This window comes from Rhinichthys klamathensis, unplaced genomic scaffold (assembly GCF_029890125.1).
Source record: "Rhinichthys klamathensis goyatoka isolate OS25496 unplaced genomic scaffold, OSU_Roscu_1.1 h1tg000247l_1, whole genome shotgun sequence".
NCBI classification, from domain to species: domain Eukaryota; kingdom Metazoa; phylum Chordata; class Actinopteri; order Cypriniformes; family Leuciscidae; genus Rhinichthys; species Rhinichthys klamathensis.
Genome location: NW_026606769.1, coordinates 1,714,906 through 1,741,633, shown reverse-complemented (window position 1 = coordinate 1,741,633; position 26,728 = coordinate 1,714,906). Strand labels below are relative to the sequence as shown.

The window sequence follows — 26,728 nt, the reverse complement described above, 5'->3', positions numbered from 1 at the left end:
CAGGCAAGCTGCTCCTTACATCAGATGTGGAGACAGATGTCTCTGAAAAACCATATGTGACCTATACAGTCCACTCCAATCAAAATTCAGTTCTTGATGCTCTTTGAATAATTCTCAAATCATGCTGGAGACCATGATCAGGTATCACACAAACTTGTGAAGTTCACAAAATCCAGGCACTACTGTTATTAAAGCAAAAATATGATTGTAAATACTGTCTATATTTATTATCAAATCAAATGTCCTTGTATTATAATGATGGTTTGTATTTGTGTTGAGGCATCCATTTGTTTTAAAATGCTTTGTTGGATTCAGCTTCTCTTCAGACGCGTACTAGTTTAGCACGCACTTATTTAGCGAGGTGGCCTACAGTCCATACGGTGTGGTAAACACTTCTAATGCGGTCTAATTAAGGTAATTACTTTTTAAATAGGCTTTGTGCTACACACAGCTGCTCAGGGAAGCACGTACATGACTCGCACACACAATCACGCACACCTCTTTCTCCATGAATGTCAATACAACAGTAGGCCTACAGTGAACTTTACTTCCTAGTGTTATGTTTTTGTCATCATCGTTTTCCCAAGAGCCCCTCCCTTCCCTCCTCTATTCTCCATTGTTAGTCCATTAAAGGCTGAGATACTATGTTGTGCCACAAGATGGCACAATTCTTTTACATTGCAGATTCTTCAACTATTCAGTGTCATTATTTATTTTCAATTTGAATGTTAATTATTTTTTCCTGAAGTAATAAGAAAGGATTCGGACCTCTGTTCACCCAAAAATGAAAATGATTTCACCCTCGCCCTCACTGTGGAACACAAATCGAGTATTTCTGCAGATTGCTGTCTTCCATACAATGGAAGTGAATAGACACTTAGGCTTTCAAGCTAAAATAAAAATAAAAAAATTAATTAATTTACACTACCGTCCAAAAGTTGGTGGTCAGTAAGATAAAAAAAAAAAAAAAAAAAAACTTTTCAGAAGAATTTTCAGCAGTCATTATTCCAGTCTTCAGTATCACATGACCCTATGATGATTGCATATACGGTTAGTGTAAGGGGATATAATATACAGTTATAGTACATTACAAAAACCATTACGTCTTTGGGAAGTCCCCATAAAACATGGAAAACTGTGTGTGTGGTTTTACTTGATTTCTATTTCATCATAAAGATATAAATGTGAACAGTCACTCTGATTGGCTGTAGCTTATGGCAGTCTCTGATTGGCTGCTCTGTCTATACAAACCAGTGATGATTAGTCAAGCCAAATAGTTTGTTTGAAGCCTAATTGAGAAGTGTGTCACTGAGGAATTTATCAGGAATGTATCATTTCTATAAAATGACTTCAAATGCAAAACATCTAAGATCAAAACGTTGATAAGTCTGGGATGTTTGGGGAAAAGTCCCACATTGTCTCTCATGTCTGCACATGCAGTGTCCACAAATTTTGATTTTGACTTGCCAATATGGCTCATAAAAAATGGCCACTACAAAACTCAGATTTTGTAATAAATACAGCTATTCATAAAAAATAAAATAAAAACATGAATCACCATATTTAGTATTCAATGAGATGAGTATAGCAGAGAATGGTTTCTTTATGCCAGGTAGTAAAAATACCATCCCAAATCCCAATATGGGCTCAGTAGTCTCTGCTGATGTGCTATAGAGGATCATATTTCTCATTGTGCTGGAGCTGGCCCAGTTTTCTGACACAGATATTGGCACACTTTGTAGCCGATGCTGGGGCAGTCATGTTACAGATCAATATGCCACATATGTCTGAGCAGACAGAGTGGCTAACTGCTGTATTATTTATCAGGCCAGTGTCTGGGTCTGACTTTTGTAATATTTGAATGCTCCTCACTTAGAAATCTGAATGTCTGTTCTTCTTCGCTGTTCTCTAAAGGAGAGAAATACTGTATTGTTCACCACAATAATTTGGGTGATCCATAGAAAGAAAGATCATTGTCAGTCTAAACACATGTATATTCTATTCATGTTTGTATATATCCATGTTGTCAATAATATGTTTATAATACATGTGTAAATATTGTGTGTGTGTGTATATATATATATATATTAGTGCTGTCGAATCGATTAATTAATATAATCGAAATTATACTTACTCAAAATTCTGTATATATTAATATAAAGATTAATATTACTTAAAATCACCCTTTTGCCTCCATGCATTTCCTTTACACTGATTAGGGGGTTCATATGACAAAAGAAATCATATAGTAACATCATAAAAATCACCCAGAATACCCTAGACATCACACGAGAACACACAAAAATCAAGTTTTTCACAGCTAAGCACCACTCACATTTTCCTCGGACAATGTAAAAATCAAGTTAAAAAAACCCCGATCAGATGCGGTATAAAGTGCATCCTTAATAAGGCAACTTAATGTTTATGTATTGTGAAAGAATGATTGGTCCGTCTTGCTTGAATGGTGATGGTGTTTTATGAGCATGTTGTGTGTGTAGTTAGGCTTTTATTGGGGCTGGTTTGCTTTGTGCTGAGCTAAGAGTTTCTTTACGTTCTGAGCCAGTGTGCTGATCACACTTACAGCTAGAGGTGAACCTGTGGCTCTGCAGTGAGCTGACGCTGACCTTCTTGCCATCAAATGATCACAGACGCCATGCTTAGTTCAGTAGATGACATATCTTTACATTGTCTTTAATCAGCAAAGGAAATTTTGGATGCTTGACTTGCAAGTCAGTTAATGTATTGCTTTCCATAGAAACATGTAAAGAAGCATTTACACATCAAGTGCCCTTGTAAAATCAGCAGTTCCTCTTCACATGCCCCACTCAGGCAAATTGTGTGTGGGTCTTGTTGATTTAGAATGTAGTGCTCTTGTAAGCCCTTGATGGATTGTATCACCAAATTCACACACAGCTACCCAAGCAACCATAACCAGGTCATGTAAGAGTCAGGCACAGGCTTTTATGTGTGTAATAACCAGAGAAAGACTTGCAGTCAGACTCGGATTCTCTTGCATATCTTTTTATTTTGTTTACTCTGTTTTACCATACATACAATCTTTTTATTGTTTAGATTTTGTTGCCATGTGTACTTTGTAATTATCATGAATGTTAGTAGATAATATTATTGTATTTAGATGATCATATAGGCACTCACCCATAAATAAAGCAGTAAGTTGGTGGCAAGAGCAATATGATAAATGGAATGTATTAATGATGATAATCACTATAATCAGTTCTTCCACCAAGTAATGTAGTCCATTAGCCTAACTGTTTGATGTTTATGAAGAAATCTAGCAATGTTTGGCCATGCAAATATATCAGCTATTTTGCAGTTTAGAGGCAAAATTTAAATGTAACAGCCTTTCTGAGGAAAAAAGCACTTAAACTGTAAAATAAACTCCATTAGCACAATACTAGGTGCTTGCCAGGGCTATTTCTGCAGCTGATAAGGTGTTCTCAGTGGTTTTCAGATCGTTGCTACGCAGTTACTAGGGTGCAACTTTGTATGCTATTTTTGTCCCTATGCTACAAACACTTTTCTTACTTAGTTTTTTTGTTTATTTTCTTTTTTGTAATGTCTCTCAGCTATCTCTTTTTCTACAGATACTGTCTTTTCCTTCAAATCTACAGCTTAGTGCAAGTCTATGATTTTTCTTTTTTCACCCACTAGATGAAAAACGTAGAAAAATAATATTACACATTACACACTTGTCTGTGTCAGTTGCTCATGAACAGTGAGCATTATGGTATATTTTCTTTCTTTCTTTTTTTTGACCATCTTGTAACATGACACTAGATGACATCATGCAGTGATTGCTGATTCATAAAATATGTTAATACCAGTTTCATGAAGCATCAGCATTTTTAGAAGTAACATTTTTACATTGTGATCAATGCTCACATACTCAGTTTAATTCTGTCTAATTGTCCTGCATGCTTGTTTTTGCCAGTGAAATGTGGGCAGAGGCTGTTAACCTGCAGACACTGGACTGAGTGGGTCCATTGTGTGGACCGTAGCGTGCAGGACGAATGATAAGGGCTGTTGTGCAGGTGTGGGCACTCACGTGACTCGCTTAATCACTGAAGTATCTCTTTCCTCTACTGTTGCTAGGGGACTCATTTCTGGATTCGCTCTAATCAGCCATGTTTTTGTTCACTATGAAGGGAACGTAGGTAGTGGGATGGCTGCTTTGATTAAAGGTGATAGAACAGACTAAGCTTTTCAACAACTATTATCTCGCTTATGAATACATGAATATGAGAGTGATTGCGGTGAATATTTATTTGCATTTGTTAAGGCTGTTTAATCAGGGAAGATTCTGATTCAAGATTTAATAGTTATTGCAAATACTGGGGATCTTGCACTGCTGATCTGCAAAAGCATCATGCGGTAAATTGATTTTAAATAGGGATGCACCAATATGTACATTTAAATTTTCAAGCAGATAACAGATATATTGGACAAACTTTCACAGTGTTACAGGTGCATAACGCCCTTGCACATTTGAACTAGATTTTGTACATATACATTATACATTCAAGGCAAAGCCTGTCTACAAACCCATTCCTCATTAAAGTTCAAGTGCTTTGTCTGTTTCCTTCCTGTCTTTTGTAGTATATTACGTTTTTCCGTCTGTCTGGCATTTTCACACAGCGACACACAATAGCTGAGATGTCTTTGAGGGAGTCCACACACTGCTGGAGTTTTGTTTAGAATCCCCATTCTGTCTCATTATGGTCCTATTCATTTCTATTGTATCAGCACAAATGCAGCATTAAAACCACAACTGGACTATATTTGTATATCGGTGCAGGTCATTAAGAGTTGTTTTCTGCATGCAGTTTTCCATATGTTCTTTGAGTATGTGGTGAGTGAACAACAATATTGCATTATATAGGGGTATATTAGTTTAGCTGTTGTTGATCTTTTCAGGCTAGTGTTTAATGGGCATTTCTTTTGGCCCTCCAGCTGCTTTACATGGAGAGGTTTGTATTCTTTAGTTAATGTCTTGTCTGGGCCATGGAAAGGAGAAGTGCTATAGTTTATGTGTGTGTATATGAGTTTGTGTGTTTCAGGACTGGTAGTGCTGGAAACCATTAAACACAATAGGATCAGTCAGGCATAACGTTTTTAGCATTTTAGGGGGCTGTTTCCCAATCTCATTATGAGTGTGCCCTTTAGCTGAGCCAGGGTGAGCCAACGGAATACACAACATTAACCATGAAAAAGACAAGCGAAGCAGCTCTAGGATCAGTTACTACTAGTGCAGGGAACTGAGAATTTATTAATTTTTTTCTCTTAAATATCAGAACCAAATGATGGTTCAGTTAACGCTTCTCTCAGACACATTATTCTTAATGCGGATGGAACATTTTATTAAAATACTCTGACAGTGTTATACTATTCAATTGCTACTGCAACATTAATGATTCCCGAATAAATAACTCTTAACTGATGGCCAGGTCTTTTTTTGTTAATCAAACATGTACAACTTACAGCTTTCTGTTATATTGTATTTAAGACTTAGTTTGTTTGCTGATATGACAACATGTAGTTAAAGAGGCCTTTTTTAAAAATAAAATATTTTACCACATTTTTTAATTATTATTTTGTACTGTTTAATATGCAGTTAAGACGTAAAGACCTGATGCCCCTAAAAAACTGTGAAAGGTTATTAAATGTCTGTTAAAATCAGAATGAAATGAAAATTCATTACTAAATGCAAGTAATGACTTATTGAGAACAATTAATCTGTGCATTTAAAAAATACCTTGTAATTTTTTTATCAAAATGTCATGATCTTCTGGAGAAATTGAAACCCACCCCTTTCTTTCAATCCAATGCAAGCTCACATAATTCAGCTGTTCTGCCTTCATCCAGTTAACAACCGATGATCTGTTTAAGTCAGATGTATTTCATAATACATAAAAAAGACCTGTCATTACTTCTGTTTCATTGCAACTTTAATACACCATTTGCAAGAATTGTTTTAAATTTATTAGCCTAATTATTAAAATCATCTCAGATGGCAATTGAATTGCATTGTTTTATTTATTTAATTTCAAAAGTATTCTAAGAATCATTCATGGAACTGTTAACTAGTAATTGTTGAGAGAATCATTAAAATTGCATTACAGCATTATAATGCTGCTATTTTAAAATACATTTCGCACAATATTTACACGACAATTCGCCCGGAATTAAAAATGGTTTATCATCTATTGACAAGGCTTTCAGTAGAATTGAATTTGACATTAGTGGTAACTACCAAATCTGTTTATTAGCTAAGTGGGCAATTAAATGTTTTACCACTGCTGTAAAGTCACTCTTACAAACTGTTACAGAATGCTTCAGATTTTTGTACTCAATTCTTATCCATAAAGTGCATAAAAACCGGGACAGACATTTGCTGTGCTACTGAGTGGTCGTCATGCTCTATATAATGGTGGGTAAGTTGGATCAGTGTCAATGCATCATGGCCATCTGTGTGTCATCTTAGTGTGCTATGGTGAACAGAGGGCTCTAATTTACAGCATCACTGATTGGCACACCAGCATTGGTAAATATGAGGTCAAAATCTCCTTTGCACAAGAAACCAAACTTGAAGGTCTGAAATCGCATACTTCCCCACTATATATACTGTACAATACACTGTAAAAAAATGACTGTTGGTTTAACTTCAAAAAAGTAAGTTTTCTGGTTGCCTTAAAATTTTGAGTTCATTTAAATTAAAAATTTTAGTTAATACAATAAAGGAGATTGTTTTGATAAAAAGACACTTAAAATATGTTATCTGAACCACATTCATTATCCAAGTTGATTTGACAAAAGATAAAACGTTGCGATAACAAATCATAAAAAAACGTTTTACAGTATGGGCGAAAAATGACAATATATGTATGTCCAAATTCACAGTACTCATAAAAGAGTATAGGTAAAAAGTACCTGGATGACATAATTTTTTCAACGAGATTCAGACGTGTGCATACGATGGACACTACTATCCCATGAGGCCACAGGAGAGTATTTATGAATGGAGGTGAAGCGACGCAACTGACGCTGTAAGGTCACATGAGAATGACACCATTGCGAATGTAGTGCGTCCGGATTACATTCATACTATATAGAACATAACATTTTTAGCGTTCGTGAAGTAATTACTTATTCAGAAAAAGTACCTACTCAAGAGAGTATGCGATTTCGGACGCAGCCTATGTCTTCTCTGCCCCAAAGATTAATGACAATGTCATAGACTTAAAGTGATATCGAAAACATGATGTGTGAACTGAATCTATATGTAGTTCTGACCAACCTCATGTGAGAAAATGCTGAGTGGCCATTCAAAAAAAGGATAGCGAGAGAGAGAAAGAAATCACACTTGCTTCAACTAATGAAATACTGCAGCAGTGAGCCCCTAAAAAGGAGCTGGGTGGGTAACCACCACCTTAATCTCTGCTGAATGCGCTAGGATCCTTTTCAAACTCGTCCTGGGCCCCCCAGCTCAAAAGAAAAAAAGGACAGAGCAAAAGGAGGAGTGGCAGGCGCTGCAGCGGTGTAGAGAAACACAATAGTCAGTGATCCATAGTGTATGGCATGGATCCAAGTCGGTTATACCTCCACAGCAAGGCAAGGTGAGAGAGCCTTAAACCTATGCAATGCGACAGAGAGACATGCACTATAGCTAGAGACACAAGGAGGGGAGGGGAGACTCACAATTGATAGCCGGACGAAGAGAGAGAGAGAGAGAATGACTCAAACAGCAACTGAATATCGTCTAGGGTGGGCAAATGTGTGTGAGAGAGAGTGATAGAGAAAGGGAGAGATAGAAGAGGAGGGGGAGTGTTGCATGCTGTGCCAGTCAGCGTAAAATGAGTAAAAAGAGAGTGTCGTATGGGTAGTGCCGTTTTTCCCTCCTTTCTCTTCCTCTTCACACTCACTCACTCCAATGGTGGACTAATACATCCTTATGCACGTATCTCTCAGGGGATCGATCGCCCGTCACAATGGTGTTCATCGGGACTACTCTTAAATCTGTCATTAAGTACTTCAAAAAGAAGGGTAAGCTCCTCAAATCATGTTTTGGGTTTCTCTTATCACTCGTGCAGCTCAAGGTCAAGTAGACCGAAGTAGTTTTGGGTGTGGGGTTATTCATCACTGCTGCTGTGTTTGCATGTATCTGATTCAGAGCGCTGTGCTACATTTGCTTGCGAGTTTCTTTTTATAGTGGGGCATCAGTCTCTTTATAGTGACCTTGTTCTGCAACTTTGAATGATTTTTATTGGTGATGTAAAGCTCTGATGCCCTGTTTTGTTCATTTTTTTTATATTCTACCTTTAGTGTTCACCAAACGATGCAAATTATTACAATTCAATTTAGAGAGATATATTTCAATTAAATTATATAGGATTGTAATGTCCATATGACTTCAGCTGAACAATGACACTATTTTCTTTTAGAGTTGCTGTACAGCCGAAAATGGATTTTCCCGTTATCACTGTAAAGCTGCTTTGAAACAATCTGTATTGTATAAAGCACTATATAAATAAAGGTGACTTGACTTGAATTATTGTTATGAATTATATTACTGTAAAAACTGTACAGTTAAGATTAGATTACACTAATACTGTACTTACTGTATTTACACATTTGAATTAGCCTTGGGGTATTTTCCAACAGAGCCATTGACTTTTTGGTGGACTAGTGAAATCTATCTCCATGTGTTTTGAGCTCATGACCTAGTACTCTCCCATGACCTCTTGCAGAGGAAACTGATTGTGAATAATCTATAATCACTGGCATACTTTTTTGTATGGAAAGAAATGCATTGATAAGGATGACCTGGTTAATCTTACCCAGAGGAACTTGGGATAATTGATCGTTTAATCTGGGTTGTCAAGGCACCAGCCGGAGACATGTATGTCTCCAGTGTCTTTAGACGCAGTGGTGCAGAAGTGTTTGATTGGCCCGGCCCCTCGTGCAGTTTTTCTTGTGTTCTCTCTGATGGAGCCTAAGAATCCTCACATGACTTCAGCTCCCAAATCTATCTCATGTGCCCAATGGCTGTTTTTCTTTCTGTTTGAATTGTATTTCCTTCTGCTGACATCTGAGTTGATTAGTTAAAACCAATTTGACTAATTTTCTAAATTTTATCTGGCTAATACCGATAAGCCAATAATTGTTTTATTGGTATGACCAATAGTAAAATTCTGTACTATTTTGTTGTGTAAAATATATCAATAAAAGTAAAATACACAAAACTTAAAAAAGTGAACTTGGGTATCATTATAATTGAAAGTATGAAGATGGATTTTTATATTGAGATTTATTTATAGAAATGTAGCATTTTTTAAAGATTAACTGTAAGTGAGTGTTAAGTGTACAGTGGCTGGGTACTGTATATGCACCCCTAAATAGTTCTAAAAGACAATGTTATTTTGGATTATGCTGTGGAAGAGACATGCATTCCTGGTCACATATGTTGTGTCCCCAAACGGGCATCTTGGTCAAATACTGTAGCTTCACCACAAAGACCTTGCTGGTCATGGTAAACCAGCACTAACCAGCATAAACCAACCTGGACCATCATGGAAGTTTGGTCAAAGCCGGTCTTTCCAGCCTATATAGAGGGTAGAGCAACAAAAATGCATAGTCTGCTTTAATCTATTGTCTGCCATCAGTTATTTAGGAGAAAAACACTGTAAATCTTTTCACATCTTCCAGTCTTATAATCCTAAATAGGATTGTTGTAGATTTTTTACACAAACAACTGATCTTCTTCCTTCAAACATTTCAAATTTGAATGTGTCCTTGTTTCTTTTCCCTCTAGCCGTGTCCAGTCTCGATGAGGAGAGCAAGTGGTCGGTGCACTACACAGCCCCCTGGCACCAACAGGAGAATGTCTTCCTGCCAGGGTCCAGACCAGCCTGTGTCGAAGACCTTCACCGCCAGGCCAAAGTCAACCTGAAAACAGTCCTCAGAGGTCAGGGACAAAAAACACAGTACTTTCCTTTTTTTTTTTCAAATGTAAAACACATTTATAATATTCTGAACATTACAACACATGATTAGTTATTTAAATAGAAATCCCATAGAAGATTCATAATTGCTCCATATAATCAGCTAATGCAAAATGCCCTCCAGCAGAATACCTGATTTCTGTTACAGACCATTGCTTATAATGACGATAACATTACCACTGTGCAGAAAGTTACATTTATTTTTAGAAATTATTATATATAAAATTAAACTATTACTCATTTTAAAGTTGCCATAGTCTTTTCTTCCTTATTGTGGCATATATCCAAGATAGTAAAACGGCTTCTGGAATGAGAAAAATGTAGGGAAGGATTTGATTTCTTCCTTCGGGAATTGATTGGATCGTAGGATGGATTGTGAATTGTGTTTCATGTTGTTTCTGAAACTTCCTGGTTTTATATCTTTGTCTTGTTTTTGGTTTATGTTACTTTGGATCAATTAACTCCCCACAGGGATTTTCCTGAACCAGCTCCTGTAGAGCCTAATGGCATAATGTCATCATCATTTGACCTTCTGCTGCACTTTGGTATATTATCCTATACTAGAGAACAACATCACTTCCTTTTGTATCTGGAAACCAGATACATTTTACTTTCATGACTCTTCTTAATTTCCTTCATTTGACCTTGTTGTTGCCTAAATAACTAGTCCTCTGAGGTGTTCTGGAATGCTAATGTACCGGTGTGTTTGTGAGCTGTCTTGGCCCCAGCGGGGGCAGCAGGTGGCACACCAAATGTCTGTTTTCCCTCTTTTCCCAGTGAGTTTTGGCAGGGTCATTGCTGTTGTCCTTCTATTTGTTATAGTTGTGAATTATTTATATTATATATATATATATGTATCTAATTTACATTAATTGACCACCCACATCACAGCTTTTTAATGATTTTCCTCTCACCCTCTGAATCACAATGTGACAATTAAGAGTCGACTCTGCCACTGCAGCTATACAATAACCTCTTTGTACCTAACAACATTATAGGTTTTGGAAACTAATTGGTTAATGGTTACCATGCGAAAATCAGTTGCTTTTATCCACTGATACTTTCACCAGTATAACCTTTTTCTTTCTAATGAAGATCAGCACAAAATTAGATGTTTTCTGATTGTCTATGGCGCTACAACAGAAGAAAGTTAGTCATACGGGTTAAATTGGAACCATAGAATTTTCCTTTTTTTTTTTTTTTGCTGATCTACTAATTTAACGCCTTCTTAGATGGTAGACGTAGCTGCTTATAGAAACGTACTAAGAGGTTAAAGTATTTGCTATGGGCAATGAACAGCATTTTTGTGCATGTTGCCTCCAGTAAGATGAGAAATGAGAGGTAAAATGAAAGAATTGAGGTGAGAGCACAAGTCAAGTCCTCTTAGTTTTAGGATTAAGACGACATCCCTCACACGTGCTCTGTCTCTCGCTCTTTGAGCTACTAACATATTAACCTGCACTAGCCTCTACTCACTATTCATAGCTCAACATGCACAGATAATTATAGTTGTTGACTCCAAGGGAGTTTAACTGATTGAAGTAATATTATAAGCCTCCTAAAACAAACCAACACACTTGTATACTATAATAGTGTGCTTCTGACAGTATGCAGCATGAGAAACACAAAGCTTATTCCTGCGTTTGGTGATGATTCACTGTGCTATAAAAATTCATGTAATTTAATTGAGTAATCTAAATGCCTCGGTCCAGTATACTGTGTAAGACATATATAAATATACTTTTAGAATGTAGGCCAAGCTGTTCCTAATTGCATTATATGTTGTTTGTAAGCTTGCTGACATTACAGCTTTGTGTTACTGAACTGTATAATCACCTGGTCAGTGCCACATACTGCCACATATACGTTTTTATGTTTAACATAGACATTTACAGTAAATTCATATTTATTTACTGCATGTAGTAACTAAAAAATCGTTTGCCATGAAAAAAAATTCTGTTTTTCCTCTCTAGGCCTCCTTCAGTGAAATGCTTTCCTGTGCTTACATATTACAGATGATAAGACGCTGAGATATTGTGCATTTTGGGCATACTGCAAACTACACTGGATGAGGTGTCGTGTCTTTCGTGATTTAATGCAGGAAGGATTAGGTGATTACACTGAGCTCTGCAAAAAGACAAGAGAGAGAATGGTTCATAGTGTTTCTCAGCAGGCACTCATTATGAAGGTGCCAGAGGAGGTGATCAGCTGAAATAAATGGATATGTCAGTGGCATTAGGTGGAGGTGAAGACCCCCTGCTCAGGCCATTCATAACCCGACAGTCAGATCTGACATATTCAGGTTAAACTCTCAGTCCTCCTGCAGTAAAAACTGACACTATTTTATTTGGTTGGAGGTCTTGTAGATATCTATCTATCTATCTATCTATCTATCTATCTATCTATCTATCTATCTATCTATCTATCTATCTATCTATCTATCTATCTATCTATCTATCTATCTATCTATCTATCTATCTATCTATCTATCTATCTATCTATCTATCAATGAGCATACGTCCACTTATCAGTCTGTAATTGCCCTCTCTCTGCACCGAGGGCAAAAGGACACTGTGGCTCTGCAGTGGTTCAGTAATATGCTGAGTGTGATAGAAGACTCATCAGGCTTTGTGGAACTAAAAATGTCTTCATTGCACTGTGCTTATCGGGATGCATTCTATGCTGGCTAAAAGTACATTAATCATTCTCATTTGCTCTCGTGTTTTATCTATTTAAATTCTGTTGATGTGTCGCCAGCTGTTTCTTCCTTCCAACTGGAGAACATAAGTACTGCAGTTATTTTTTCTGAAGAAATACTTTTTACATTTCCTTTTTATTGCTTCATTTAGTTCCTGTCCCTACTGGGTGATTTTGTTTTAAGGAAATAAAGTTTTGATTTTATAGCCACTTTGATTAATAAAATATTTGTTTAAGCAACCTGTGCACAAGCATGTAGTATGACTTGATGTGTAAATGCCAGGGTACCCCCAGGATCCTCCAACTTAAATTCAAGGCTTTTTAACTGTTACTAATGTAGGCTAATTCAAAATGTATGCAGCGTTGAGTGCACCTCGCGCTCCACATCATAGCAGAAAAAGCGATAGCGTGCGCACCCTTACTATGGTTACTAGGCAAGTGAGGTACAGAACAAGATAGCCTAGTTTAATCCGCTGTGGCCACAAATGACAGAATTTAAACCCCAAATAAGAGCTTTTCTGTTAAAAGAACATATTTTCTACCCGGTCTTTTCAATAGTATCTGGCAACCATGCGCGCGCGTTCTCTCTACACTGCTGAAGAAGCGCGGATGATCTGAAAACACAGACAAGCTGGAGTTCAGCGATCTTTATTTAAGATTTTCTACTTAAATTCAAGTGTCATTCAGTCGGTCTGTGTTCTGTCACGAGCCGCTTGCGCTGTTTGTGCGACTAAATCTGCGATCAAAATGCAGGCTGATATCCACCAGTGTTCATACGAGCAAGAATGCAATGTTTCCCGAATATCCACACGATTTCAAACGTGACATTGATTTTATACAACAGTAAAAAAAGAAAAGAAAAAAGGGTAACATTAAGTGATGTACTACATTGAAAACAGCATTGTCAGGCTTGCTCTGTTTTGCAGTTTTGCAACGAAATATGTGGCTTTGAACGAATCGTGAGATTCAATGAATGAATGACTCAAAGTCAAAGACTCACTCATAAAGATAGTGAGTTACTGCCACCTACTGGCGATTTTAATGTTTTTTAACATTGCAAATTTATTGAACATTGTTTTATTTAAAGCATTATTTCTTTTTTTCTTTTTAAGGTATTACAAAGGTAAAAAATGAAATGGAAAAATGTATTAAAGGGGGCAAATCTTGTCCCTTAATAGAAAAGGTGTGACTGCACCAGGGGGTACGGCACTCTAAAACATTGGAGAACCAAATTATGTAGAACTGCACAAGTGCTACTGCTAAAGAGTGCAATGTCAATAATTTCTCATAAGCTTAATTGAATTGGCCTAGAGAGAATAATTATTATTACATTTTCTGTCTAAAGACTACATAGCTATAAAATAACTACCAAAAGTAAAGTAACTGCAGTTTGACTAAAAGTTGACAAAAAATGCAAAGACTTTTCGTCAACTACAACTATAAAAAACAGGATGACTCAAATGTGATTAAGACCAATAAGCATTTTCGTAAATCAAAAATGGCTGCCAAAATTAACACTGGCCTACATACACGTGCGCGCTACAATGCTGTTGCGTATGTATTAAATATGACTGATAATTTAAGTAAAATGTTTTATTTAATTCAAGTAGCCTCCTTGTACATAATTAGTTTCTAGGGTTTAAAATGCATACAGATTTGACGTTTTCCCCTCATACTTCTGTTGGAATGGGTACGAAGTTGGCATTGAATTTCATTTGAAATGGTATTAAAAAGGTCTTAATTTTGTTACGGTATGAACTTAATCCTAGCAAAGGCAAAAAAATATATAAGACCTTTGTAACGAAATCCAAGACTTTGTATAGCCTACTAAATTCAAGGCTTTTAAGGCCTTAATTTGAGATGATCAAATTCAAGACTTTTTCAAGGCTTTTAACTTAAGACCCGCGGGTACCCTGAAATGCTCGCTATAGGCCTGTGATCTGCGTTAAATGAGCTTTGCACACTTATTACCACAACAAATTGTTCATGATTGGATATGCTTGCCTCTCCAGAGTGCGACAAGCTCAGGAAAGATGGCTTCCGCAGCTCCCAGTGCAACTCCCAAAGCCCTGCCTTCTCTGCAACCAGCCTTTGTGAAAGTGTGCACCTGGATGAGGAGAAGACAGAGAAGAAAAAGAAGGTAAAGCCTGACCTTAACACAGATTTGGAAAACTGTCCTTACCTTTGCATTCACATGTATGCTGTTACTAGAGAAAAACAACATTTTTTGCAATATGTTATATGCAGTATGGAATGCAGTTTATAATCGATCTCACCAGATTATCACCAAAATCCTGTTGGCTTTTAATTATATAGGTCAAGCTGGTATTCAGGCTTTGTTTTCAAATCTGAGTTGACATGAATAAAAACAAGAGCTCTAGTTAATTTCAAAGATTTTTTTTTCTTGTTGTTAATTGTTATATTGTATAATGAGAGCTAAGTATGCTCACATCAGTCACATGTCCATGATGAAACAGACAAAGGCCTGGTTTTCTCCCTAAATACTTAGGAACATGATTTGGGTGTCTTGTTTTGCACTGCCCCCTAGTGGCTGTGAGCTTGCTAGCAGTGTAGTCCAGTCGTTCACCTATCCGCTACAATCAATGATCAAACTAGAGAGTATTTGTTCCATATTCTGTAATACCAAAGAAAAGTATTGTCTCACTTCACTTTTGTTCCTTTATTTTCCACAATTTCTTTTCTCTCATCAAGCGGTTTAAAGTCCTAGACTGCCTATCACAGTCTTGCCTGTCTCTCTGCTGTCATTTGAGATCTTGGAAAAGAAAGGTACCTCTCTCACTGCAGTTGCTAGTCAGTGGTAGCACTGTGCTGTGTGAAGGTTGGCTTCAGATCCTAACAAGTCCTCATAGCGTCTCCATATACAACCTACTAGTGCTAGTCACCCGCCGTGAGCGTTTTTTCCCCCCTCAGCAACTTAGAGACATTGAGTATGGTAATTACACAAATTAGGCATAATTAATACATAATTAGATTGTGTATTTCCCTCGAGCAATCTTGCAAATTTATAAGAACGGTTTAGGCAAAGCAGAACAAAAGAATGTCTAATATGTGTTTTGGGCAAAAAAAAAAAAAAAAAAAAAGTATCTTGACACATTATGGTTGAAAAACCTGGCTGTAACACTGATCTCAAATTAGCATGAATAATTTAGAGAGCAGCTCTCCTCCATTCAGGGCTCCCTTGGGCTTATTGCTCAGAGAAATATTTCAGTCACACAATGTGAGGGAAATGCACTCCAAGAGTCTTTTTTACTCTGCTCTTTTTGGAAAGCACTTAATTGAATTAACAGTAGAAATGACCAAGTATCAGACAATACCTGTCACTGGGCATTGGCTAGGCTATCATTCACAGAATCCTGATCTCACTAAATCAGTCTGTTTGTGTTGTGTTCAGGCTTCAGATTCACCTAATGAAGAGGAGAAACTCGTGTACTCAATGCCGCCTCAGACCCCTTTGCTGGATTACGGCTCTGACATGGACATCCAGAGAAGCTGGACCAACTGTCTACCTTTGCCTACTCCTGAGGAGAAAATGAGACTAGAGTCTCAGTCGGTGGCCACTGATGTCATTCCCATCAACATTACAGGTACCTCCATTGTTAAATCATGAAGTAACACTTGACTTTAACAACTCTGTTGATAATCACATATATATTTTTTTAGGAAATACTTATTTTACGAGAAGAATTTATGACAGATTTAAGATTAGGAGAGTGGGTTCCTCTAATAATTTCAGTTCTTCTCAGCTGCAATTAGGGATACACCAATATTAAAACTATGGCCAATATCACTTAGTCAAATATTATTTTCACGCCATTAAGTGGGCATATTCTATACTATATATTTTGTCTAAAAGAATTTAAAATAAAACATTAAAAACAAAAAATCATAATAAATGCAACAAGTGAATTTAGGCATCACAACAATATAATTTAAGTAAAGTAAAATAGATATTGATTTGTGATCAGTGTTATTAAATTTTTTGTGTTTTTAAAGATTAACTTTAAGTGAGCATTAGATGACAGCAAAGGTAATCTTAACCCTCTATGGTACGCATTATGGTCTAACCATGAAATATTTTTCAAATAAGTTTTTATTACATGAAATAGCTTCAATCTTTTTGGATTGCTTAGGGAAACATTGAAAATGGTCAAAAAAGTAGTTTTTCTATAAAATTATTATTTTCTTTTCTATTTAATTGCACATTTATTTTAGAAATTAATAAATGTATATACTTGGAACTCATGCATACCAAAAATAAGTAGATCCCTATTATTTAATCCCTATCATTCCCAATAATTTGGCTAACTCATCCTCACTCTCATCACATGGAAGAGCTAACTCTGCACCCTTTCTGTAAAATATTGCTGTATTCATTTTCTGAAAAGAAGAAATCAATTTGTTATTTATACATAAATACAACTATACTACAATAAACACTTCAAATAAATAAATAAATAACTGCAATCATATTGTTGATGCTACTATCTATAAAAAATCCCAATAGGGAAATACATTACTGCAATTCCACTGTGGTACAGCGTTGCCATATGGAAACATTGATATTTTCTCAATTTTACAGTAAAACTATGTTAGACAAGGTTGATTTTTGAATAATACAATCTAATTTACTTATCAAAGATGCTGCAAAAAAAAATCCCCCTTGAGAATTAGGTTAATAGAGCAATTTCTGGAGCACTTCAACAGGTGTCTTCCGTGTGAGGGTGACAGTGGGAAAGAGAGTTTTGGAGGGACATTCAAATGTCATGTGACTTAAAAACAGCACATCATTGGCTACCTAAAGGCATGCCCTTTCAATTAAATTGTATTTTTTTCTGAATAATAAGGAAATGAGTAGAAATTAATTGTTGCCATATGGCAATGCCGTAACATAAATTAGAAAAAATAGGAAAAACGAGCATGCACATAATATTGACCAATATATACCCAAAATGGACAAAATACTGATAAAAAAAAAAAAAAAAAAAAAAAAAATAATAATTTGTAGATATATCGTGCATCTCTAACTACAATATAGTGCTGTGAACTCTGCATGAGGCATACCATTAATGAACACTGGTTTTCTATGTTCTTATATCTTTAGGAGAGAACTTTGACCGCCAGGCCAGTTTCCGTCGCTCCTTAGCAAACACGGATACCATAATACGAAGACCCAAGAGGGTGCAAAGAAGGAAGACAATAACAGGAGTTCCTGACATTATCCAGACTGAATTAGGTATGATTCCTATTCATATAGCATTCATATACGTCACACCCTTCTCAGCCAAATTAAAGGTGCACTTAGTAATTTTTCCCACATTAAAAGTTTTACACATGAAGGAATGAATAGTACTTTTTAAATAATGGTTAAAACAATTTCCTACAATTAGTCCAGTCATATCAGTAGCCTAATAAGAGTTGTTGTATTATACATTGAGTGTTTAACCTCATAGGGGCTGACATGACCTGTTACATGACCTGTACACATTAAATCTGGTAAATTACCGTAATTACCAGAATAACTCCTCAGGTGAATACAAAACTGTCCTGTGCACACAAGCAATGGTGTTTTTACCGATAAGATCCCATTCATATTTCAGTACCTAAATACTATTAAACACTGTAATGTGATTGTGAATCACTGGAAATTACCTATAAACGCTACGCTGTTTTCTTCATCCACCTGGATGAAAAGCGCTTTAGATTCACTATCTGTCCAAGTTGACAACATTAATTTTTTGGTGACAGGTGCAAAGGGATGATCACACAGAATGCAGGTTTGTTCTTAAAAACATGAGATGAATAATAGTTAGTATAGTACAGAAGTTACTAGGCTATAGTACAAAAAAGTAACTGCAGAGCTGCAGCGCTGATGAATGGAAAAAAAGGCAGGGTTTCGAGCGTGAGACATGGCGCAATTAGTGGTCAGACGTCCGTCTAGCGCATATTTACATAGAAACAGTTAAAAACAATGGAACACTGTAAACAGCTCCTACAGAGCTTTATGACTGGCCCAAAGCATACTTCTTATGACAACACATCCTGCCCTTGTACAATCAGACTGGTAATTTACTGGTAATGTAAAGCAAAACTTCTCATACAGGAAAATTGCCAGCACTGATTTACTGGTATTTCTGAAAAGTTGATTTACCGGTGATTTACTAGTAAAGACTGTATGTGTGAAAGGCTACTGTTTGAAATTTTTGGTGGTCGAAATGCAGGGTCGAAATGCAGTGGTCGACTAAGGCTGACTGTTAGTAAAGAACTAGACATTGGTAATTGAAAAAGGTTTGCTTTTTCAGTGCGATGCTATATTTATGTCACTAGGTGTCAGTACAGTCCAAGATGACTGCCATGTTAACACAACACTAAAATAAAATTACTGAATACATTAGGTTAACGTAAATGTTGGAGCTTAAAATTCTATAGGTTTATATGAATTAGTATTATTATTATTTAAAATACTAAAATATATAGTATATTTCTTTATTGTATTTTAATCCTTTTTTGATATGTATAAATGTTTTGTTGGAATAATTAAGAAAGAAAATCAAACAAACAAACATTCACCATGCATCTATAATTCCCATTACTGTTTTCTTACAGCAAATAAAGAACAAGCTGACTCCAGAATTCATTCCATGTGTATGGCAGATCAGTACTCCACCCTCAGTCGAGTGGGAAGTGTAAACTCCACCCTGAGACGCTCAGACACCCGAGACTCAAGTTGCCAAACAGAAGAGTTGAAGGTTGTTCCTCCCTCAGTACGCAGAATCAGAGCACAGAGAGGCCATGGAATTGCCGCCCAAATGGCCAGCGTCTCCTCCTCAAGCAGCATTTCCACCATAAGTGACTGTAATGGTATTGGCTACACTCAACTTAATGACAGTGATCAGAGCTTTCGCAGTTTGCCACGACAAGGTTCTCGCGTCTCGCATCAACACTGTGAACCAGAGTACAACAGCTCCCCCTACAGAATGAATTCTGGCTCTATAAGCTCTTTGTCCTACCAGTTTGACATGCAGCATGGCTCTTCATCATCACTGCAAATGCTGTCTGACTCCAGAAGCAATACTTTAAACAGCCCCAAGCTTGCTGAAAATCCAAATTACCAAGGCTCTGATCAAAATAATAGCCCAAGCTTGTTCAGTCTCAGTGGTGCTCTACAGAACTCCATTCTTTATGGACACAAATGGGCAGAGGATAACCAGATACAATCACCTCATTCTTTAGCCCAATTGCTTAGTTCTCCTGAAGCCCCGTTGTCAGCTGTCTCCTCCTGTTACGAATCCACAGCTTCACTCTGTACAGGGTCCCAGTGCAGCACACTTGATGGTAGAAACTGCAGCAGTCCTAACTGTGTCCGCAGGGATTCCAACTTCTCAGAGAGCAGCAATCAAAGCTGCAGCACACTAACCACTGACCAGTGGACATATGAAGTTTCTCCAAAGGACAACGTCACCTCAAGTTGCTCCTCACCTGTTAGCCATATATACAACAGTGAGGAACATTCTCCCAGCAAGACGGACACAAGCTCATTGTTCTCTGTTGACAATGAAGGTTACTACACCTCCATGCGCCTGGACTCTGGTTTGAAGTCACATAGTCATGGCTGCATCAATAAAGCAGGGGATGCAAGGCACAGTTTGTACGAGTGCAAGGACCACCACAGCGAAGGTGACCATGCAAGTCTGCATAGCAACCGCTCACTGACACGTAGCATTTCCCTGCGGAAAGCCAAGAAGCCTCCACTCCCTCCTGCAAGGACTGACTCCTTAAGGCGCAAGCCCCAGAGGAAGCCTCATCACAGTGGTTCGGTGCTTAGTGAGCAGTTTATCTCCAGTCTCCAGCAGTCCTTAGAGCTTAATCTAAAAACTCATAGTTCATCTTGCTCCGAACAGACACCCTGTGGTAGATTTGAAGACCCTTGGGTGCTCAGACCCAGAAGCCAGAGCACCATAAGTGCAGCAAGCAGTGGGATGTCCGCACCAGCTGCTGTATGTCCGGTCACACCCACACACAGCGACAGCAGCAGTCAGCGCTCGGACTATGCAGAGTCATGGGACTTCTACATGGATTACCCTGGTCCACGGCCCGACCAGGGTCTCTCGCCCCAAATCACAAAATCTGCAAGTGTTGAAGAGAATCAAGGGGTCATTGGCAATGTATCCAACAACACTGGATTCCCATCGTCCCACTTCAACAATAGTGGTATTCAGTCAAAATTGGCTTCCTCACCTGATAAGGTTCATCGCCTGACGTCACCATCAAGTGGTTATTCAAGTCAGTCCAACACTCCGACTGCAGGCACTCCCGTTACTTCTCTAATAAGAGCAAAGTCTCCGGCAGGGAGGCCAAAACCAAAAGTGCCTGAAAGAAAGTCCTCCCTGCGGTCTTCTGTGTCATCCTCCTCTACATCCCTGTCCTCCAACACATCAGATTCTATCAGGAACATCCCGCCACCTCCACCTGACATGACTTCTGAATCATATGGGTCATCCAGCCCTGCGTCTTGCTCTCCAACAGCACCTATGATAGACCCAACCCCACCTCTACCTGACGTATCCTCTGCCTTGGAAGAGAGACATAATCCACTTTCAGATTCATCCACAACACCTGAAGAATGTGACTTTCTTGATTTCCCCCCTCCCCCGCCAAATGTTTTTGAATCTCTGTCAAGCAATGAAGGTACAAATAGTCCTTCACCTCCTCCACTTCTTTCTCCCGAACCATCATTGTGCACTTTATCTTCTCTTCCTCCTCCTCCACCTCCTCCACCATTACTTAAGATGAATCTTAAAACTCCAGCCATTTTGAAGACAGAGAGTTGTCTTAGACCTACGGAGGCTGTAGAAATTGAAAAAGGACTGAACAATCACACTGGAGGGCGAGAGAAGAGACAGAAACCAATAATCACTGCCCAAGCTCTTCAGATGGTGCATCTACGACCTGTCAAGCCCAAACAAATAGAAAATATCTTTCCAGCAGTCCGTTTTGATAGTTTTGATGACCAAGCACATAACTATTCTGAAACAAACTCAGGAAAGTCTCCAGAAAGTGAGACTACAGAGCAAACAGCAGAAAATGCCATTGAAATATTTGAACATGAATATTCAGTGAACAAATTTATACAAGATTTTCCTGAGTCATTTAATGGCTCTATACCCCCTGTCCCAGATGAACATATCAGCAATACTGGGCAGAATGTTCCAGAGTACCTTTCTAAGACATGTGCAGTTTTATCTACCAACAAGCTTCTGCAGTGCACAAGCTCCACAGCTTCTCCTCAAAGTCCTCAGCTGCAACAGAAGCCTCCAATATCACCTAAGAAGCCCAATCTTTCCCTTATTATATCACCGATTATGCACCCACCTGTTTCTAATGTATTCAAGCTTCAACAGGTTCATGAAGCACAAGAGACACTTGAGTCATGGCAAGTGAATGATACATCTCCAACAAAGACAGTAAATTTGCAGGCAGTTCCTTTAGACCTTGAGGTAGGGGAAGAGAGTGACTCGGACTCTTCAACCCCTGCGATCAAAAGCAGACTGTCTCTCAGTAGTGAGCTGTCATCAAACAGTCTCCAAGACCTACAACTCTCTGATCTCATTCTTCATGAGCATGACCTCAGCCTGAGTGATAAAGACTTTGGGCTCTGTGATGATAAAAGCACATCCGATGATGGTTCAAGCAGCAGCTCAGGATCCATAAGCTTTAAAGAGGACGAACATGAGGAAAATGGTAAGGGCTTCTTTTATTACTAGCTTAAAACTAAGAATTTAAGTTTATGTGTATTGAGGATCACTCTAGTGTTCCAAACCAATGATTGTGCCAAACGATCGTGCATTAGAATTTACTATTCAACTTTACATCCATCAGCAGAGCCATGTGTAACTGCAATTTGTGTTGCATGAATTACTAGACAATATTATTTTTATTAGGTTATGGATCTAAAATAAAAAGTTAATTGGTTTGATATATCAACACATTCAATAGTTCTAACCCTCCAATGCATCCCCATTATGAGTGAAGGCACAGTTCCTGTTTGTTCACGTGCTACAGGAATGACTACAACTCTATGATTGTTTATGCGTTATCTGTTATAATAGTTACTTTTGAATCAGCTAAGAAAGTTGAATGAGAGCCCTTGAGTGTGTGATGGTTAGCAGGTTTAGACTGTAATATTCTCAAGCCTCTTTAGTGCTCACCAAAGTGCAGTTATTGCACAACAGCAGGACTTCCAAAAGAGTGTGAATAATTTAAAGAGCAGAACATGTCTGATGCATCATGGGTTTTATGCCTTTCCGATTTTTCACTCAGTGTAGGCTCAGTCTTCATTGTTTCTTCCCACTTTGAGAGGTAAGCTGAGTGTTTGTTTGTGTGTGGGCTGTAGGTGCCGCGTTCGACTCGAGCTCTGAAAGCACATCTGGCATTAACACTATAAGAGAGGCTGTGGAGGAGATGGTGACGCCTGTTCGTCCTCGTACAACAGAGGACCTCTTTGCTGCCATCCATAGGTAATGTAATGTGATGGTTTTTTTATTTAGCCAGTAAAGCCTGCATAATGCATGCAAGTAAAAAAAAAAAAGTTTTATTTGTATAAGTACATTAAACACGAGCATACAAACTGTTGAAGGCTGTGCTCAAAAAGGTAATAATAATACGTTTATCAGTCAACATAAATTAGGGTTTTATTCATTTGCATAGAAAGTATTATTGTATTACGTTTGTATTGACCTATAAAAACATGTGACAGTTTATTCAGAAAAGGTCAGAATATTCAACCTCCCCTCATTGTGTTGTCCAGGATAAACTTCGTTTTGTCTGATAAATAGAGTTGAGCAAATTTCAGAACTGGCTCCCTTTTGAAATGTGAATTGAATTGGTCAAACCACACAGGATGTTCAATTGAAATTTTGAATTATTTTGAATTTTGAAATTTTGGCAGGGAGAGGATGACAAAACAGATTTTTTATAATATAAATAGAATTACATACTTTCATATTATACAAATTTAGCCATCCAACTGATTTTATTTTATGCCATAGAGCATCACAAAATAAAAATACTTCATATAGTGTGAATGTGATAAAATGTTTTTTTATTCATACTGAAATGAAATACATTATTAAAAACTATACTTATAGTCAACTTAATGTAAAGTTACATGAATTTTTCAATTTCATTAGATTACATACTTTAAATTCAAATTTAATTTGAGGCTTTTGAGTTTGCTACAGTACATTAATTCAAATTCAAGAATTGAATTGGAATTTAATTCAGTTCTGACTGGAGCTCAACCCTGATAACGCGTAAATGAGCCTGTAAAGTTATTCATTCTCTCATCAGAAGTATTAACATAATTACATAAATTAATATACAATATATAAATCATATATAAATTATATAATATAATTTTAAATGTATGCAAACACATTTTTAATAAAAGAAATGTGGGTGGTAAATCACTTTTCTGTAGAAGTCCTTTCAGTATTTCTTTTTATTGAAACATTATAAATTTACAATGTTTTATCTTGGTATTTTTGATGGTCTATACAACATGTATTATACTGACTTTTATGACAAGTTGTGTTCTTTTAATCACTCAATTTTAATATTGTTGGAGTTGTGTCATGTGCTCATGCATTTTTGTTGAATCGTTTGTCTAAATGTGTCATCTGGAGCAGTCTACGTAGACAGAACATGAACATCCAATAACAGGTGTGGAGTAAACTGGCAAGTAACGTCATTGGCTGGTGTTGTGTACCTGTAGTTTGGCTAGGGTCAGATTACACCCATAATCCAGTAGCTCCTTTAAAATAATTAATTATCCTCTTTTTTGCCCTCTCTAATCCCCAAGCTCTGTTTCATGGTGTTTGTATTGTGGTGTCACACCTTTTGTTAGTTTAAAAGTTAAATGGACTGTGTGTATATGAAACAACCTGAAACACACTGTGAAAACACAGAGCTGTGAAGATTATTCTGGTATGACTGTAGCATAGAGTTTCAGGACAGAACTAAAAAGCACATGATGCAGTTTTATTCTAAGAGGATTTGTCATCATTAATTTGTGTGAATCAAAGTTTAATGCCTAGAAAGATCTGACATTCAAGTGCTCCTAATAAACAGCCTAAGGGAACGTGATGGGCTAACTTTTAAGAAATCATGAAGGTAGATGTGGAATTATTTTTTATGGGTATAGCAGAATATAAAAAGACATTTATCATAACTCCCACAAGATATTTAAAGTAATAAGAGGGTAGTATCTTTTTTATCTTTATAGTTGAAATGTGGAATTTTTCTATCAATTGAATTTAAAAAATGACTCCCCGTATCTGCCATTCGTTTGATACCCAATGGTCCTGCTCCCAAACTCACGCCATTTAATGAGCAAACCCGTTCAAACCTGTTCAAACCCACATTTGTCCACCTACGTATGGCTTACTTAGTTTGCGAAGGATATTAAACTGATGAAGGAAAAAGTATTATAACATCAAAAAATGTACACAATCCACCTCTACCAATACCTCATTTAATGTTATCTGATGACCTTCAGGCCTGAAAATACAATGCTACACATTTGTATACATATTTATATATTCATTATGTTGAATCACTTCTGAATTATTTAACCTAACATTTTTATCTCAGTAGACAGAGGACCCTGTCTACAGCCCTACAACAAATGACAGTCTCATGTTCACTGATTTATAGATCAAAAATGCTACACATGGAAATTGCTCACTCGTGGTTTCAACAACATCAACAAGAAGACATGCAGTAACCATGCCAAAGGCTTACCTGAGAACCTGTCCTTCTGTCTTTTTAATCCCCAGGTCAAAGAGGAAGGTCCTGGGCCGTGGCGACTCTGAAGAGGAACGCTGCCGTAGCCTCCCCCCTTCACCACCTGTCACTCCAACCGGCTCCTGCCCCAGCCTACCTTCTTTACCACGTCATACAGGCTCCATTCAGCGCAGCCTGCGGCGCTCAACCACAAGCAATGACAGTTTTAAAGCTCTGCTACTTAAGAAGGGCAGCCGCTCGGAGTCCAGCTTCCGCATGTCAGCCACTGAGATTCTCAAATGTACAGACCCTCGTTTCCAGAGGGCTAATTCGGAGTGTGCACAAGCTGACGAACTGAGCATCTCTCCGACAAGCAGCAGGAGAGCGCCTGAAGAGTGGGCACGTATGGAGGGAGCCTTGCCCCGCCTCACCACCGGACTAACAACCCTAAAATATGGGCGTTCAAGCACACCACCTTCCGCAGCCAGCAGTCGGTACAACAGCCGCTGCCGCATTCTCAGTGGGCCAATGACTGCCATCTGTGAAAAAGAGGGAGAGGTGGCCGAGTCTACAGACTGCTGCATTAGCACTGAGAGTCATTTCACCCTGCCTATATCCTCCAGCAGCACGGTCTGTGCTCAAGGCAGCACTTAGGGCTCTCAACTCACCCCCAACTGCCTGTAAGAGATAGTAATCCATTCAATATGAAGACCGTGGTGGTCTAAACTCTGGCTGGAAGGCCATGCTTGTGCTGGCCGATAGCATTCCCCAAGGAATTAGTGAGAAGAGAGAATGGGGGAAGTTTCTGTAATTCTGTAACCGTAGTTTTGCTCTTTTCCTGAGAGTTTTGTCTTTCTTAAGAAATTAGCGTTCTTTGAAAAATGTTATATTAACAGAGGTATACTGGTTTGATCAAAGGTTCTTAGCTCTCAGTATGAAGGTTAGGAGTTGGTGGTAAGTTGAGGAAACAATGAATGGAAGCAGAATGTCATTGAAGGATTTTGTGTTGAATGGTCCATGCTGATGCGTTTCTGCATCTGTGAAAATGGAAAGTACTTAACCAAAGTGAGCACTGAAACACTGAATGCACAGAAACCGCATCCAGATCACTTTTGTGGCGTTGGTGGTGTCAATTGTATTGGCATTATCAAGCATGATAGGTTTTGAAGGGTGGTACATGACTGTATGGTTATGGTGAAGTTGCTAAAGAA

General features: G+C 37.8%; 1 protein-coding gene across 8 annotated transcripts in view; it reads left to right on the top strand.

Moving 5' to 3' along the window:
• nhsl1a (NHS-like 1a) overlaps positions 1-26,185 on the top strand; it is a 52,563-nt gene extending 26,378 nt beyond the window's left edge. For 4 of the 8 annotated variants that reach the window (XM_056266336.1, XM_056266338.1, XM_056266340.1 and 1 more), the window contains exons 2-9: positions 9,830-9,982; positions 14,729-14,856; positions 15,429-15,503; positions 16,129-16,321; positions 17,839-17,970; positions 19,341-22,475; positions 23,128-23,251; positions 25,571-26,185. In XM_056266336.1, coding sequence (XP_056122311.1) covers positions 9,830-9,982; positions 14,729-14,856; positions 15,429-15,503; positions 16,129-16,321; positions 17,839-17,970; positions 19,341-22,475; positions 23,128-23,251; positions 25,571-26,171 — 4,541 coding nt within the window. In that variant the 3' untranslated portion in view covers positions 26,172-26,185. Of the gene's footprint in view, positions 1-7,705; positions 8,062-9,829; positions 9,983-14,728; positions 14,857-15,428; positions 15,504-16,128; positions 16,322-17,838; positions 17,971-19,340; positions 22,476-23,127; positions 23,252-24,421; positions 24,456-25,570 lie in introns of those variants that run through there. The other 4 variants (XM_056266342.1, XM_056266339.1, XM_056266341.1 and 1 more) reach the window with 4 other exon arrangements.
• Positions 26,186-26,728: the final 543 nt, after the last annotated feature.